This window comes from Capsicum annuum, chromosome 1 (assembly GCF_002878395.1).
Source record: "Capsicum annuum cultivar UCD-10X-F1 chromosome 1, UCD10Xv1.1, whole genome shotgun sequence".
NCBI lineage: Eukaryota > Viridiplantae > Streptophyta > Magnoliopsida > Solanales > Solanaceae > Capsicum > Capsicum annuum.
In genome coordinates, this window is record NC_061111.1 from 162,603,805 (window position 1) to 162,623,181 (window position 19,377).

At 36.5% G+C, this 19,377-nt stretch overlaps 1 protein-coding gene across 1 annotated transcript; it reads right to left on the minus strand.

The window, feature by feature from the left end:
- Positions 1-6,396: 6,396 nt before the first annotated feature.
- On the minus strand, positions 6,397-9,879 carry LOC124898497. The gene is made up of 3 exons (XM_047412139.1): positions 9,763-9,879; positions 6,877-7,129; positions 6,397-6,542 (listed from the first exon to the last, which is right to left on the minus strand). The coding sequence occupies exons 1-3, from the start codon at positions 9,877-9,879 to the stop codon at positions 6,397-6,399; spliced, it is 516 nt and encodes a 171-aa protein (XP_047268095.1).
- Positions 9,880-19,377: the final 9,498 nt, after the last annotated feature.

Below are 19,377 nucleotides of genomic sequence, written 5' to 3' on the forward strand. Positions count from 1 at the left end.
TCCGATACAAAACTGTCCCTGAATCTAAGTCACTGAGCAGGAGGAATGATAGTATGGTCAGTTCCTGCATCACATGGGGATACAGTGCCTGAAGACGGTTAGCGTGATGAACGGTAGCATGTACTCAGGAATAAGGATAAAGTAATGTCATTATTCAAAACCAAAGTAAATAACTATATGAAATCACACACACACACATACACACATATATATACTATGCCGAGAATGGAAATCGGGTTTAGAATGTATTAAAACATTAACTTGAATTGTGTAGCTTTACCGTCATAATCTACTTACGGGCTATATGGGTCCAGTGTTACCCCCCTAAATGAGCCTCAGTGCGTGTAGCCGCACGAACTGGAGATACCATAGGTGGCCGGGGATTCCCTTGTACCCTTCGCCCTCTATGATACATATGTATGTATATACTTGGGAGATTCCCTTATACCCCATATGTGCGTGGTCATCAAGACCAATCCTCATGTCGGCAAACATGAGTTTTTAGTGACAACCTTTCGGACTTATACCTTCACGACTAACTATCACAACCCCAATTATTGCCCAACTAAAATATTTGACACATAATCAAACCACCAATTCCAAGAGTTAATTATTAAGGCATTAATTAATGGTATCGTTATATCAACTATAGCTTGCAAGCGATGTCATTAGCCAACACTTAATGGATTCCCATGTATCCCGTAGATTTTATTATTAGAATCACTTGGGAGATTTCTGTGTACCCCACAAGGTTTTCAAAATCAAATCCATGACCACCAAGGCCTTTTTAATCCTTTTAAAACCATTTAGACCAATTTGGATTCCATTACCATATTATACAATGCAAGGTTTTCAATAAATATCAAATTATGTGACGAAAACATTCTCATTGGCATTTAATCAAACATGTCGAGGGCATGTAGTTTCCAAACCAAAACCAAGTACCAATTTACCATTTCCATGCAGTCATATGTTCAAACCACAATTATAACTTGAAAACCATAAGAAAACATGGGAAAAACATTATCCAACCATTAATAACCAAAACCCCCAACATATATTGCAAAACCAAAATAAACTCACAATAATATCATGAAAACAATTCATTAAAGCATGAATTTAGTTGAACTAACAATGACGGAGGATAACATACCTTATTTACGAATATTCACGTAGAGAATTCGCTCTTTAAGCCTCTAGATGAACACTTGAAGAAAACCCTAGCCAATCTTCTTGAGAGAGTTTAGAAAGAGTTTTAAGAGTGTTTTGATCTTTCAAAGTGTGTTATGAGAGGCTGCAATGTGATATAAAACGTGGGGACTTAAAGGTTTTAGGGTGGAAAATGTCTGAAATACCCTCAGCTTAAAAGCTGAAAAATGAGTGCAGAAGGGTACGACTAGACCTACCAAACCGTACCCACAACATATGTGTGGTACCCTCCACTCGTACCCTAGGCAGCAAGTTGGACTCCAACACTGTCTAACATGCAACCATAAGGGCCAACTCGTATCCATAACATACGATTGGTACCCTTAAGCCTTACTCTAGGCAGCCTACCAAGGACTTGACACACTAAGAATTATACGAGTCCATAACTTATCTCGTACCATCATCATACGACTAGTATGATGTCCGCTCGTACCTTGGATAGAAAAAAATCAAAACCACACTAAGTAACATACGACCAAGACCCCTAAACCGTACGCACATCATACTACTAGTAAGCATGAGTAGTATGATGTCCAAAGAGTTCGAACTCGAGAAATTTCTAAGGGTAAAAAACCCAGGGTGTTTCATATACAAATTGAACATTTTGATAATGACATATTTGTTATCAATCAACAAAAACTTAAAACGTATTAAAGAGATTCTACGTGCATAGAACATACCTGATGATTATGAAATCGTTTGATATTAACAAAGACCAATTTCGATCTTATGAAATGGTAAAAAAATTATTAGTACTGAAATATCATATATATCTTAATGTAATTAAAATATTAATATATCTTGCCAATAATCTAAACCAGATTTAATTCTTCTATAATTAGAAGACACTAGAATGATATTAAGATATATATAAGAAACCATTGACATAAAACTAGTTTATTCAAATAAATTCAACTTGCTACTATTAGTTATGTTTGTCCGTTTCACATAAAGATCGATCTTAAGCAAATTATTTATTTATGTGTGGAGGCACAACCATATCATGACATTTAAAAAATGAACTATGGTTGTTACTTCTTTATAACGGTTATCCACGAAGCAAAACAAAATGCATTTGATTGAGATTAATAACTTGACACATCCAGAAAGTAGTCATACTTCGGACAAGGATATCCAACAACATTGTATGAAGAAAATGTTGCATTCATATCTCAAATAATAAGCTAATAAATTAAAGAAAGACGAGTAGAACATATTTCACCAAAATTCTTTTTACTCATAATCTTCAAAAGAAGGATGAAATAGATGTTCAACAAGTCCGCTCAATTGATAATTTAACATATATGTTTACTAAAACATTGCTAACTTCAACACTTAAGAAGTTGGCATACAAGATTTGTATGTGTTGTCTTTGAGATACTAAATGATGTTTTGGGGGAAGTATAATATAGTATGATGTTTTTGGTATACTTAAAGTTGATATAACAATTTTCATATAGTTTAGACATTAATATGGATCGGGTACCACGCTCATATGATCTTATTATTAGTATGAATCGAGTGCCATGCTAGTATAATATTATCATTATTATGGATCGGGTATCATGATTTGAGTCCACACCCAGTCGGAATACAACACTTAAAAGCCCAAGTAAGCCCAATTTAACCCTTGGGATAGCACATCTGAGCATATTAATGACATAAAACAGAAGCTAAAACTCAAATCGTATTTCTTGAGTTTTAAAACATAAATGAAAATTTTAATGAACAAAATATTAAGCCTAAAAGGATAACATGAACCATACTATTGCGCCCAAGCGCACAGGCAAGTGTACATAACCCACCCAAGTAATATAGTGGCCTTAAAGAAAGTCAAATATCGATCCAACAAGGACTAGTGCTAACCAACTATCCAATTTGAGTTCAACTATTAAGATTAAGCAAGTGCAAACGTAACCACAATATGTTTGAAAGTTATAGCTAAATGTAAACTAAAACAATGTAGTAAAGAAAAGTTCTTGGACAGTAATAGGGAGAAACTTAGGGTTAAGGCACTGCGAAAAATCATACTCAATTATATAACTTTGTTGGTTAGGTTAATTATCTTGGTTGTTGGTTCACAAGAATGTTGTGACTATGGCCTTCTGAACTGATAGTTAATTATCTAACTTAACCCCACAATTACATCGTTGAGCGGAGATGCGAGAACTAAGTTAAATACTTTCATATTATATCCTGTAATTGAATCAAATAGGGCCTTTAGGTATATTCCTATACTAAATGCAAATCATAACATCATTCAATTGATAGATTATGGCCTTATTCTATTTATCCCACGTTCTACCCTATCATTCATCCTTTCAGGTTCATAATAGAGTTAAGCATGTATTCTAAGGGTTGCAAATCCTTAAAATAGTGATAAAAAGGATTACAAACAAACAACAATGATAAAAACCAAAACCAATTCAATTAATAACGAGAGTACTCATGCTCTTGGCCTTAACCCTGGAAAAGGGTGTTTAGTCACTCATGGATGTAACAAGAATCATAATGAAATAACCCATGTATAAATCAAAGAATAAACTAAAGAAAAGGAATAAAAACCTTATTTTCAGCCTTCTCAATCTTATATTCAATCCCTAAGGTTGTCCAAGGTTCTTACAATAATGTTTAAGTGTCCTATTTATACTAGGACCAAATTGCTGAATTGAACATAACCTCTGTGCCACGCCCTTATCGCATGGCTTAAGGTCTGTGGCACGACCTAATAACATAGGGATATTATTTTGTGCCATCGAAAAATACAACCAAGGGCGTGCCACGCTAATATCACTCCATCTAGGCAGAATGGCACGTCAATGAACCCAGAAATTCCAACTTCGCATAATGTATATTCCATACGTTTATCCTTTCATTCCAAGCTCTGTTATGGTATTTCCTTTTGATTTCCAACCTGTACATCATCTATTTATCATCTTGATCAACTCAACAAGCTTATTATAACAATACACACCACGAATTAGAGTTTAAAACAACATAGAATCCAACACGACGAACTAGAAAAGATCATAACTAAAGCTAAGAGTACTAACTTTCGCGTTTGAACTTTAACTTAGTGTTTTGACTCCAAAATCATTGTGAACATACCTTAAATACTAAAATTCCACAACTTAACACTTAGATGATTATTTGTTCAAATATTACATCATTATGCACACAAGATGTCCTAAAAACTAAGCTATGTAAGAGTAGATAACAATACCTAGGTGCATAAATCCACCTGAGATCATCACCCCACACTTAAAGCCTTGTTCATCCTCAAACAACTCTTTACTTAAGCATCAAGATCATGAGAATACTCAAATACTATAAGCAAGACATTCATGTTAGCACTATAATGACTACATAAATAGCAAGTTTCACACACAAGCATGTGTTATACAATGGAGAACTCAAGAATACTACTTCAAAATATCCTAACCTCTAGAATTGACTCACTGAGTTGACAAACTCATGCATATCACTCAATCACGAAGATCATACAAATTACCCAACTATCATCAAATATGTGCCCTCACCACAAGAGAGTTAGTTACCCATTATAACTCACATAGATGCTATTGTCATAAGAATGAATATAAGGATCAAATTAATCTCACTCTTACAAAGAATTCACAAGTTACACAAGATGAACCATAAGCTTGCCCTTAGTGTAGTACTCTACTAATATCAGTATTTAAACTTAGGATCAAATAGGTCCTTAAAGGTTGTAATGTAGGATAAGGGACGGGCAGGGACTATTTTGGCTAAGAATAGTGACTATCTTTCCTAAGTGCTTTAATACAATACATGAATATTAAGATCTCTCTATTAACAACCAATTTTCACCACTTCTATCTACACACATCTTTTGTTATGCCTATGTCTTTAAGCTAATTCACAATTATTATGGAAGGAGTATTCTTTATCAATCATGATCAAATTCTAGAATAATATCTCTCTTTTTTCATTACAAAACTCCCAACCACAACTCATTATTGTTTTAACACTAATAGTTAATATCTTGTGGCTTCACTTTCACCTTTTTCCTTCTTATTTTTCTTGCACCTTAACCTCATTAATTTTTGACTAAAGCACTTAAGAGCTTTGGATTAAATTTAGATCAACCAAAGAAGGAGAACAGGCTACATATGAGGCTACCAAAGAAACAAGCTAAGGCTCAATGAAGCTATCTAGAATTATGCACAAGGGTAGATAAAAGAGAGGGCATACAAAATATGACTACAAAAGAAATGTCTATATTTTCTCCTAAACCTACACTCTTTATATTGTTTTGCATACACACTAGGAAAATTCTGGACATCACATGCAACAAGCAATATACAAACAAACCTCACACATACATGTCATCTATTCAAGTCAAATAGGATCATCGTGGACTCTAAACCAAGTAATCACATGAATTTAGAATTAAACCAACAACGTACAAAAGTCATAAACAAGAGCCTAGGTGTCTCAAAAGTAGTAATTCACTGCAATCAACATGCTTTCACAACCAAACCAACTTGCATCATACAATCATACATAATACCAACAAGAACATCTCACTTACCTACTTTAAAGTTTACTCCTAAAAAGAAAAAGGATACTGGGTTCAAAGAGTGCCCCCGTGGAAAATAACCGAAAAGAACAACCACGGGATGGGTGAAGTGTGCACGTACTAAACTGACCAAAATAGACTAGAAACTAAAAAGGAAATATTTTTGTATTCTTTTTTCAAATTTAAACAAAAACTAAAAATAATTAAGAACTAAGATCCTACAACATCACTTTACTCGAAACATGGAAATTTCTCCATCCCACACTTACAAACTCATTTTGTCCCCAACGTAAACTCAAAAGCAGATATAGGAATACTCTCGGGGGCCTCCATGCCTAGATAGCAACATCTTTTAACATTGATGAGGTCGAGTGGACCACACACCTAATCTTTGCCATGCTCCTTAGCTCGGGTCTCCGGTACTCAAACTTCCCATCAACCCATGACTCAAGAAAAACAAAAACTATATGAAATAGAAAGTAAACACACAAAAATAAAACCTACCTTAACTTGGGTTGCCTCCTAAGCAGTGCCTGATTTAGTATCGCGGCAGGACCCAACATCACCACTGAATCAACTTTCTTCATCCTTTTTCTCCTACTTAGTGGCCATCTTTGAACTCATTTCTAACCTCTTAAGAGTGAAATCTCAAGGTCAACATCTTTCTCAGCAACAACCTTTTCAAGCTCATCAATCATCATCCCGTCAGACTTAGGTGGTGGCTTGGGCAACTCAATGAGATAGTCTAGAGAGGTTCTTGATGGTTTGGACTCTACGCCTTATCCACTTCCATCATCATAATCATACACAATCTTTGTAGTAGGAAGGTGGATTAAGTGACTTATAAACTTTAAAGACCACCTTTTCATCATTAAATCTTATTTTGAGAGTGCCCTTTCTGACATCTATTAGTGCTCATTCTGTTTCTAAGAATGACCGTCCTAGAATGATTGGGACCCTATCACCTACATCATAATCTAGAATAATAAAGTTAGCAGGGATTATAAACTTACCAACCTTTATGAGGATATCCTTAATTATTTCTTTGGGTCTGACTTGGGTTCTATCTACCATCTGGAGCAATACAGAGCATGGTCTCAGCTTACCCAAACTAAGATTTTCAAACACTGACATAGGCATCAAATTTATACTTGTCCCCAAATCACTCAAGGTGTGCACCACTTTGCTATCACTAATCTCTATAAGGAGGGTAAAACTCCCTGGGTCCTTAAGCTTCTTGGGCATCTTTTTCATTACCACAAAGTTGTACTTCTCAGTAAATGCCACCGTCTCAATGTCCTGTAGCTTCACCTTGTTATTCACCACATCCTTCAAGTACTTGGCATACTTGGACATTTCCTGCAAAACATATAACAAAGGCAAGTTAATGTGAAGTTCTCTGAACGTGTCAAAAAAATTCATAAAACAAGCATCTTCTTTGGCCTTTTCAGCCTATGTAGGAATGACAGTGGTGGTCATTCCTGCGCCTGCTCAACAACTTTTTCTTTCAGGTACTCATACTTCCCCAAATTATCATTATCTTTGCTTGCAACCTGTTGTAGAACTAACTTTGTAACTACCTCCTTATTTTCTCTGGAGGTTTGTCACTAAGATCTTTACCACTTCTTAAAATAATTGGCATGACTTGTTTTAGATATTCTGTATCACTTGGCAATCTACCTTGTGGCCTGGTATTCTGTGCCTGAGATAGTTGCCCCAACTACTACTCTAACTTCTGCTGAGCTATTTGCTGATTTTTTATTCTAGGAGCCATTTCTTCTTGCTTGGTCAGGATCTTCTTCAAGGTGTCGTCAACGTTACTGGCATGTCTATTGTGTTGCTGCTAAAACTGTTGATTTCCCCAAGAGTAATTAGGCTGACCCTGCCACTTGTGGGTGTAAGAATTACCACAATTTGGCTTTTGAGCATTGCCTACAAAGTTCACCAATTTTGAGTTTGCACCACACAAGTCTGCAGAGTGGCTACTATTGCCACAAATCGCATACCAACCTTGGGCTTGCTGCACTGCATTCAGTTAAGCCGGAGATTGGTTTATACCCAACTTGCTGAACTGGGTCATTATCTTATTTTGTAGAACTGGTAATTGGGCAGCTAAGACTATGATACTATCAACTTCAATCATGCCCGTAGCCTTTTTCAATGAGTTTCTAGATATGTAACCATGCCAGTCAGGATTTCCTTGAGCAATGTAGTTCAATAAAGTATAAAAATCATCATAAGTTTCTCTAGTGCTTGACCACCTGTAGCTGAATTTAGTAAAATTTTTATGTTATGGACATTCTTGAAGAAAAGACTTGAATCTCTCCTAAGCATAATATAGGTTCTTATTCGGTTTCTTCTTGAAGCTCAAGATCTTACTGTGTAATCTTACAGTCTTGCCAGATGGGAAGAAATAAATGAGGAATTTCTGGGCCAATTCATCTCATGTAGTGATGGAAGCTGTTGGCTCAGCGTTCAATCACTTCTTTACTTCCCCCAAAAGTGAGAAGGGGAAGAGTTTTAGCCTCACATAATCTGTGGACACACTAGTTGGAATGAATGTGTCACTAATTTCTAAGAAATTCTACAAATAAACTTGTAGATCTTCATATGGAAGCCCGGTGAACTGACCAATGCTGAGCATAAGCTGCACCTTATTTTGCTTCAGTTCAAATCTACCTCCAACACTGAGGTCATATTAGTCGCAAATGGGATTGCCACTTCACGAACTGTCCTACAGGCTGGTGGATCTTATAAATAGAGAATAATCTCCCTCTTGCTGATGAATTTGTGAGATCTGGTAAAAAATTACTACTTCTCTCCTTAAATGATGCAAGCGTTACTAGGGTTCGGGATATGACTCAACCAACTTTTGATCCCTTGCCAGCTTACTAGACTTTAAACCTATGCCAGCAAATTTAGAAGCTAAGATAAACTAATTAGAACTTACAAAATCAAAAAGTAAAACTAAAACTAAGACAGTTGCCAAAGTACAAGTCTCAAAAAACAACGCCAAAAACTTTTTGAATCCAAGTACACGCGAAAGTGAACGTGGTCCACCCAAGTAATGTAGTGTCCTTAAAAAGCCAATTATCGATCCCACAGGGACTAGTGTTAAGCAACTATCCAGTTCGAGTTCAACTATTAAGATTAAGCAAGTGCAAATGTAACAATAACATGTTTGAAAGTTATAGCTAAACATAAACTAAAACAATGCGGTAAAGTAAAGTTCTTGGACAGTAATAGGGAGAAACCCAGGGTTAAGGCACTACGAAAAATCATACTCAGTTATATGAATTTGTTAGTTAGGTTAATTGTCTTGGTTATTGGTTCATAGGTTGATGTTGTGACTATAGCCTTCCGAACTGATAGCCAATTATCTAACTTAGCCCCATAATTATATCATTGAGCGGGGATTCGAGAAATAAGCTAAATACATTCATATTCTATATCGTAATTAAAAAAAAATAGGACCTTCAGGTATATTCCTATCCTAAATAAAAATCATAACATTATTCAATCGATAGATTATGATCCTATTCTATATATCCCATGTTCTACCCTATCATTCATCCTTTCAGATTCATAAAGTTAAACATGTATTCTAATGGTTGTGAATCCGTAAAATAGTGATAATAAGGATAAAAAATAACCAACAATGATAAATAACCAAAACCAATTCAATTAATAACAAGAGTACTCATGTTCTTGGCTTTAACCCCGAAAAAGGGTGTTTAGCCACTCATGGACGTAAAAAGAATCATAATGAAATAATCCATGTATAAATCCAAGAATAAACTAAAGGAATAAAAACCCTATTTTCATAATTCTCAATCGTATATTCAGTCCCTAAGTTTGTCCAAGGTTTTTACAATAATGTTTAAGTGTCTTATTCATACTAGGACCAAATTGTCGAATTGAACATAGCCTCTGTTCCACGCCCTTATCGCATGGCTTAGGGGCCATAGAATGGACTAATCATGGAGGGATACTGTTTTGTGCCATTTGACAATGCAACCAAGAGAGTGCCATGCCCATATCGTGCCATCTAGACAGCGTGGCACGCCAATGAACCCAGAAATTCCAGCTTTGCACAATGTATACTCCATGCGTTTGTCCTTTCATTACAAGATTTATGGTGGTATTTACTCTTGATTTCAAGCTTGTAAACTATTTATTTATCATATTGATCAACTCAACAAGATTCTTATAACAATACACACTATGAATTAAAGTTCAAAACAACATAGAATCCAGTGTGGCGAACTAGAAAAAACATAGTTCAAGCTAAGAGTACTCGTTTTCGCGTTGAACTTTAACTCAGTGTTTTGACACAAAAATCATTATGAACACACCTTAAACACAACAATTCCATAAATTAGTACTTGAATGCTAATTTTTCAAAGATCATATCATTAGGCACACAAGATGTCCTCAAAACTAAGTTATATAAGCGTAGATAACAACACTTATTTGGATAAATCCACCTAAGATCACATACTCTAATGTTTGTAAAAACCTCTAAATCTGAATAAATCATAAGTTGAGACAAGGCCTCCAGCGACCCATAAATCAGTATCTTAAATCATGAAAAAAATAACTAAACTAGGTATAACGCCCCGAAAGTACCCCCTGGACGTCACATGGTGCTTAAGACTATGAATAGTCCCAAGCTAACCCTTTAAGCTTACTTAACTTGGAACTTTTAAGAAAAGTAAAATGACCTATATAAAATCTGAAGATAACTGAATTAATATCTGAACTAAAAACCTTTATCTAAGAAATCCTTAAACAGACACTCTTGTACTTAAAATAGCAACAGTTGAACAAGCCTCTACTTCTAACTAGAGAGCTACTGGGACAGACCCTCAGCTGACTCAAACATAAGGAAAAATCAAATAACTGAAAACGCTTCATCAATATCAAAGTCTAATAAACTCGGTGCTCAAACTATGAGGACTCACCCAAAAGTCGAGATATAGGTGTGATGCCCATAATTAATTGTGCTGCTTGAATTGAGCACTAAAACCTACATTATAAGACAATGTAGCACATAGACATATATGTGGGTTAGTACTCTAGAATGTACTGAGTATGTAGGGGTGAATGCATAAGTAAAAAAAATTATAACTGAATATTCAAATAAACTTTTAATGATGCATGCTAAGTGTAAATGACTCACATTGGATATGAATAAAACAAAAACCCACAAGATCAAAATCTAAAATGAAGAAGCATAAAAGTAAACTTTGTGATCCAGGACACTTAGATTCTAAGGGCTTTATTTACTATGCTTTCTTAGGGAGATTTTTCTAACCGACATAAACCATGTGAGCTATAATAAAATCCACTACGTTGAGGAGAGCTATTCTACCCTTACCATCGGAATAGAACCTTAATGTTAGTGATCACTAAACTTAACCCATATTGGGACTTAAACCTACGGTGGACCATAGTTTTTAGGAATTAAGGATAGGCTCATTCGCATTCCCTTCTCGGTGATAAATACTACTCCCATATTACTTATATGCTCATACTTTAGGAAATCTACCTTAAAATAGCATAAGGGTTGGTATACTAGAAACCAATTATGATTTTATTTACTTTAAATCATAAGGATGGTAAATGATTATGGATTTCAAACCTTATCATTGAATCAAAAGATCAAACTTTTCTTGTAAACTTAGTTCTTAAACTTAAGATTTTAAATATCATACTTTTTCTCATACAGATTATAACATAATATCATGCTTAAAACTCAATTGAAAATCTTTAATCAATGTTTTAAATCAAACTCATGGTATTCAAATAATAGTGGAAGAATCTTCAAGTCAGAACATAGTTAGATGAGAACAAGTATGAACTTTAATACTTCAGTCACATAATAATTTCATAAACTCAAAACAAGATAACTTAGGTATGAACCCTAATTGCAAATCATATAACTTAAAATTTTAAACAAGTTTTGGGCACAAGGATGGAAGAATGTCCCTGTTCATAAACCCCACATACCTCAGTAGCTAGATTCTTGAAGATTTGCCTGAACTTGGAAGCTTGAACTCTTGGATTCTTAGGGAAAGGAGCTTAGACTTTGTTCTTGGGAAGGGGAAGGGTTTCTTGTGAGTAATTATTAGAGAAAGAGACAAATAATGTCCCTATAGATGTCCCCAATCGTGTTATGAATGACTTGGGTTGAGGGAAAAAGACTTATTTCCCCTTGATCTCTTTAATCAAGAAGATAGATGTACTACACCAATGCATCGCGACCCTTACTCTGAGGGAGTGACCCTCGCATCACAACCTTCACTCCTATAGAGCCACCCTTACGCCGCGACCCTTGCTTCGATGGATCCATCTTCACATCGTAGGCCTATCATGAAGGATCTCTATCTTCACTATCCAAACATGCCTTGAATCCTATATAAAAACCCTAAAACTCTCTCGGGACATACCTTTAACCTCCCTAATTATGAATCAACTTAAAAACCCACGTCTCGGGTTTGGGAAGGCCAAAATAAAAATCCGTAAAGTCTTAGGGTCTTGAAATAACTAAGTCCTCAACACTTAGTGAAAATTTCTAGCCTTAAACCCCCTTAAAGCATGCAACTAAGAGCTGAATCATGCTTAGAATCTTATGGGGTATTACAATATCCTTCCTTGGGACCATGCATCCTCGAATGAGATTGATAAAGCTTACATACTACAGAGACTGAGAGTCTATACTGAATATTGATAATCTAAAACATGATTAATTACCTGGGTCTCAAAAATGATACATGCTACATGGGTTGAACTGATTTCAACAAAGCATGCCGTGACATGAGAATAGTTGTATAGTTGAAATAGAGAATGAAAAGAGTTAACCTAAAGAGAACCATTATGTCAAGATGAGTCTAAATTTGTGGAGAAAATACGAGGATATCGGGCTCGCATGTTTGCTTCTTCTTCCTAAGTAGCTCCCTCAACAGACTAATTTCTCCAAAGAACCTTAACCAAAGAAACTTCTATACTCCTTAGCCTACGAATCTAATGATCAAGGATCTCAACTAGGATTTCTTCATAGGAAAGGGTATCCTTAACATCCACACTCTCTAAAGGAACAACTGAAACTGAATCACCAATGTATTTATTTAACAAAGAAACGTGGAACATCGGGTGTACTAATGCCAAATCTACAGGTAACTCTAACTAAAAAACCTTGGTTTCTGGACCTTAGAAAATTTTCTAGAATTCTAGTCTCTGTACCCAATACGACTTATGGGTACGAGCCATATATTAGGGTACAAATGATATGGTTCTATTTTATACCGACCAGTGTGGGTTGGTGGGATGGATTTTAGTCACTGGAATGGGTATGACTTGTGTGGTACGAGTCGTATGGTCGCATACAAATCATTTGGTTTCTTCAGTTAACCTTAGACTTGGTAACCTAGGTTGGATCTGAGTACGAGTAGCTCACCGTGAGTTATAAGTTTGGGTATGAGTCATACCCAGAACTCGTATGGTAGATAGTGTTCAAACCTTTTGTGATTCTATCTTTCAGGGATACGGGCGAAGGGTATGGATCATTTGCTGTCAATACGACTTGGGTAGGATAAGTCATATACTGTATAGTGTTGGGTCTAAGGGTTGAGACTTAGGATACGAGTAGTAGGTGCCACTCGTATCGATGGGTATGACTCGTGAGGGTCAGTCGTAATAGGATTTTTGTGCAACTTAAGTGGGGTAATCTGGACATTTTCCCACTTACCCTAATAAGGTCTCACGACTTATATTCCTATTGGGAGGTTATTTACCCTATTATTCTATTCATTAACACTTAGAAAATCTTCCTAAATACTCTATAATTCTTTCAAGAGATTTTGGGCAAGAAAGCTAGGGTTTTAACTAGAGGATTAATTTAGCGATCTTGTTGGTGGTCTCTCTTCATCTACTTTGTCAATTAAGGCATATTCTCTTCCCTCATTGTTAGTTCTAATTAAAGGCATGGTTTTATACATTGTTTTTATGATTTGAATATTATATGATTTTGGTTTCAAATATGATTTGGGGGTTTTGGCTATAAATGCTTGGTTATGATTTTCCCTTGTTTTAATTATGCTTTTATATGAATTAATGGTGGTTTTGGATAATTGGTTGCATGGGAATGGTTCTTTGGTAATGGACTTTGATTTTAGAAATACTATGCCCTCAATGTGTTTGATAAAATGCCTTTAACAATGTTTTTATTATAATATTAATTTTTTGTGGAACTTATGCATGGTTTAAACTTAGTAATGGAACCCTAAATGGTATGAATGGTTTAAATGGTTTAATTGGATTGGAAAGGCCTTGGTGGCCATGGTTTTGGTTATTTGGAAATTATATGGGGTACATGGAATCCTCTAAGGTTTGGATAAGGATAATTCTTGCAAGTATAGTCATTATGACGATATCACTACTAATGGCCTTGGTTAACAAATGGTAAATGGATTGGTTGGTTGCTTGGTAATGGTTTTATTTGGGCAATAATGGCATTGTGTGTAGCAAATCCCTAGAAGGTGGAGGTCCTGGGGGTACTAAAACTGGAAACTCATATTTTTTGATGTGTGGTTTGGTCTTGGTGACCGTATGTATGATGTCACACTATATTTTGGGGGATGTACTAGTCATCCTAGGTTTTCTTCCCTAGTCGTGCGGCTTCACGTACTGGTTCCCTTTCAGCAGGTAAAGCTAAACCCATATAGCTGGTGGGTGGTTTAGGACGACAAAGCTATACAACCAAAGAAAAGGTTATACAACCAAAGTAAAGTCTTTAATGGCATGCTAAACCTGGTTCCCTTTTTCGGCATAGTTATATACATATGTATGATTGTGTACATATAGATGGTCTTACTTGGTTTTATAATTGGAATTATTTTATCCTTATTCTGAGTTCATGCTAGTGATCACTCACTAACCCATTTTCGGGTGGCTGTATACCCACGCTATGCAGGAACCAACCATTTTACTCCTCCTACATACTGATTAACTCGGGGACAACTGTTGGATTGAAGTGGTGAGCTTCCATATTTCCAAAAGTCTCCACTTCATGTTATGGATGTTTTTAGACATTTTAATTTATTTATGGATATTGGTTTTGGCTATGGTTGGGGGTATGTCCCAACTGGATATTCTTACTCTTTTAGTTAGAGGCTTTGTGGTACTGCTATGGGTTGGAATGGGTAGGATCAGTATTGGTGTCAACCTTAGCATTAACATTAGTATTGGGGCTGATATAGGTTGACGATTATGTTGGTTGTTCTATCGTATTTCATTTTGGGATTAATCATATTATTTTTTGGAACTTAATTGCTTATGGCCTGGTTTATAGCCCTTGTTTCGGTATTGGTTTGGTATGGTGGGACGGTTGGTATGAATGGTTGGACTCAGGGCAGGCGGCTGGATTTTGGGTTGGGTAACGGGAGTAGTCTCCAGTCCTAGTCAAACTTGGGACGCCCATTACGACAAGTCCCCCAGTCGGTTCGTGTCACTAACTCATAAGCTACCTTCCTAAAATGGCTCAAAATTCGATAAGGGCCAATATAGTAGAGACTAAGTTTCCCCTTCTTTCCAAATCTCTTCACTCCTTTCATAGAGAAATTTTCAAATAAACTAAGTCACTAACCTCAATCTCGAGATCCCTTCTCCTTACACCTGCATAAGTTTTCTGACGACTTTGGGATGTGTTCAGCCTATTTCGAATTAATTAAACTTTCTCCATAGCCTCAAACACCACATTTGGTCCTATCAAAGCAACCTCACCTACTTCAAACCAACCGATAGGTGATCTACATCTCCTCCCATAAAGAGCATCAAAAAGAACCATTTGAATACTAGAGTGATAACTATTGTTTCAAGTAAACTCAAGCAAAGGTAAGTGGTCATCCCAACTGCCTTTAAAATCAATCACACATGCCCTCAACATGTTTTCTAACGTCTAAATGGTCCTCTCTACCTAACAATTCATTTGAGGATGAAAAAGCTGTGTTGAGATGAACTTGGGTACCAAGACCCTTCTATAAAGCCTTCCAAAAGTAAGAGGTAAACAGAGTACCTCTATCTTAAATGATGGACAATGGGACCCCATGCAATTTCACCAACTCCTTAAGATAAAGTATGGCATAATCTTTAGTTGAGTACGGAGTATGAACTGGCAATAAATGGGCTGACTTGGTCATTCTATTGACAATGACCCAAATTGAATCTGCTGAAGACGCGTACGAGGCAACCCTATAAAAAAATCCATATTCATAACCTCTTACTTCCAAGTGAGGATGCTAACCTCCTGAGGCATACCACTAGGCCTTTGGTGCTCAACCTTAAACCTACTGACAATTTGAACACTTAGCCACATACCCTGTAATATATATCTTCATACCACTCCCCAAAAAATTTCCCACAAATCATGATACATTTTAGTAGCTCCTGAGTGGATAGGGTACTGCGCACCTTGCACCTCTGCCAATATTCGTTGTCTCAAACTTTCAATGCACGGAACACATAGCCTTACTTGACATCGAAACACACCATCTCCCCCTTTGGAGAAAACTTTCACCTTCTGATCTCTAACTACCTCCTTTCATTTAACAAAATAAGAAACTCTATCTTGCTTTTCTTTCACTTTGGCAATTAATGAAGCTTCTGCACCAACGTACTACCTTCGACCGAATTAACTAACCAAACTCCTAACCTAGAAAGATGATGAACCTTGCAAACTAACTCCTTCTTATCATTCTCAATGTGGGAAACACTACCTATAGATAATTTGGTAAGGGCACCTGCTGCTACATTGGCCTTGCCCAGATGATACAATACACTCATATCATAGTCGTTCAATAACTTAAGCCATTTTCTCTAATGGAGATTTAGATCTTTCTGCGTGAATACATAGTGTAAACTCTAGAGATCCGTGAACACATCAACATGAACTCCATAAAGGTAATGCCTCCAAATTTTTAAGGCAAAGACAATCGCTGCCAACTCAAGAACATGGGTTGGATAATTTCTTTCATTGGGTTTAAGTTGCCTAGAGGAATAGACTATGACCTTGACTCTTTATATTAAAACACAACCCAGACCAATTCTAGAAGCATCATAATATACTACGAAACCACTTGGGCAATCTGGCAAAGTCAAGACTGGAGCAAAAGTAAGTAGAATCTTCAACTCTTGGATACTCTTCTCGGAGGAATTTGACCACTAAAATTTGACCTTATTCTAGGATAGCCTAGACATGGGTGAAGCAATAAAAGAAAATCATTCAATGAAACATCGGTAATAGCTCACCAAACCCTATAAAACTTTTGATATTAGACGGAGAGATGGGTCTACGCTAGTTTCTCATTATTTTGGTCTTTCAAGGGTCAACTCAAATGCCATCATTAGAAATTATGTGTCTGAGGAAAGATACTGATCTTAACCAAAATTCACACTTACTGAACCTAAAGAATAACTGATGATCTCTAAGGGTATCCAACATAACCCTCAGATGGTCTGAATAATCATTCTCATGACAGGAATAGATAAGGATGTCATCAACGAAGACTATGACAAACATATCCAAGTACGGCTTGAACACCCTATTAATTAAGTCCATGAAAGCTGTAAGGACATTTGTTAGTCCAAAAGATAACTACAAATTCAAAGTGACCATACCAAGTTCTGAAGGCTGTCTTTTGAATGTCACATTCTCATACTTTAAGCTGATGATAGCCGGACCTGAGGTCTAGCTTAGAGAAATAACTTACACCTTGAAGCTGGTCGAATAAGTCATCAATCATAGGAAGAGGATATTTTTTTCTGATGGTGACTTTGTTAAACTTACGATAGTCAATGCACATCTGAATAAAACCATCTTTCTTACGCACGAAAAAGATAGAAGCGCCCCATGAAGTGATACTGGGCCTTATGAAACGTTTATCTAAGAAGTCTTTAAGCTTCTTTTTTAACTCCTTAAGCTTGGATAGAGCCATACGATAAGAAGAGATAGAGATGGGCTGAGTATCAGGAAGGAGATCAATACCGAATTCTATTTCTCTATCTGGAGGTACCCTTGGCAAATCTTTGAGGAAGACCTCTGGAAATTTGTTGACTACACAGACTGATTGAACGGTTGAAGTTTAAGACTTTGTATCTTTGACTCAAACTAAATGATAGACGCACCTTTTTGGCAAAATTTCTGGCCTTAAGATAAGATATGAAATGACCTTTGGGAGACACAAAACTACTTTCCCATACAAAAACTACCTCATCAGGAAATTGAAACTTCACCACACGAGTGTAACAATCTATTGATGCATAGCATGAATAGAGCCAATCCATGCCATAATAATATCAAAATCTACCATCTCTAACTCTATTAGGCCTGCTAGAACAGTATTATGGAGGACAGCAATAGGACACTTCTTATAGACTAGCTTGGCAATAACTGACTCACCCACTGGAGTGGAAACTGAGAAGGGTTTAGAGAGATTTTTAAGACTTACCCTAAAATTTATAGCAACCAATGGAGTCACATAGGAGAGTTTTAATCCTGGGTTTAACAACACATATACATCAAGATGAAAGACACAAAGCATATCAGTGACAATATCTGGTAAACTCTCTTGCTCCTATTGGGATGGTAAATCATAAAACTAATTCTAGCACTGACCGCCATCAGTATTGGATGATGTGTCCTCAGAGGGAACTGGGCGACCTAACGAAGCTGGTGCGTTAGTAACCTAAGTCTGAGAACGAACATCCCTACTTCCCTTCTTAGCATACGAATGCTCCTTGATTCAATGGAACAACTTTTCATTCTCATAACAACCCCTTTTGCCTATCAAACACTCACCAGGATGAGTTCTGCCACACTTTGCACGTGCCGGATAGCTTGGCCTTCCAACCATATAGTTCTGAGACCTGGAATTAGAAGTCCTGACCCACTACTCTTTCTTGGTCTTGGGTGTAGAGGTATTGGATGAAGATGGCGCTGACATTGATGAATGACCCTAAAACTGTGAATGGTTTCCTCTCCAAACCATGGTTGACCATACACAAACTGTCCAGTTCTAGCCTTCTTATTTCTCTTCTTTTTTTCTTTTAACTTTTTTGCTTCAATCTATTGAGCATGCATCATCAATCTAGAAATATCCATATCCCCAATAAGTGTAGCAGTCTTGAACTTCTTAACTACCAAATTAGACACCTAATAACGAACTTACTCATATGAGCTCTAGGGTCAGCTATCAACTCGAGAGCATACTTAGATAACTGAGAAAACTTAAGGTAGTACTCTTTTATAGTCATAGAGCCCTACATCAGGTTCATGAACTCCTCCACCTTAGCTTCTCTCATCTCACGCGAAAAGAACTTGCCCGAAAATATATCGTAGAATACTTGCCAACTCACAAGAGCTGCATCCATACCTCTACCTTCCTTTCACATAACAACCCAATCATAAGAAACATCTTTCATCCTATAGGATTCCAATTCTACAATTTTATCCCCAGTAACATACATAATCTGAGTAATCTTTATCACCTCATCAATGAAGAGTTGAGGATCCTCATCCATATTTGACCCATGGAACTCAGGTGGATTCA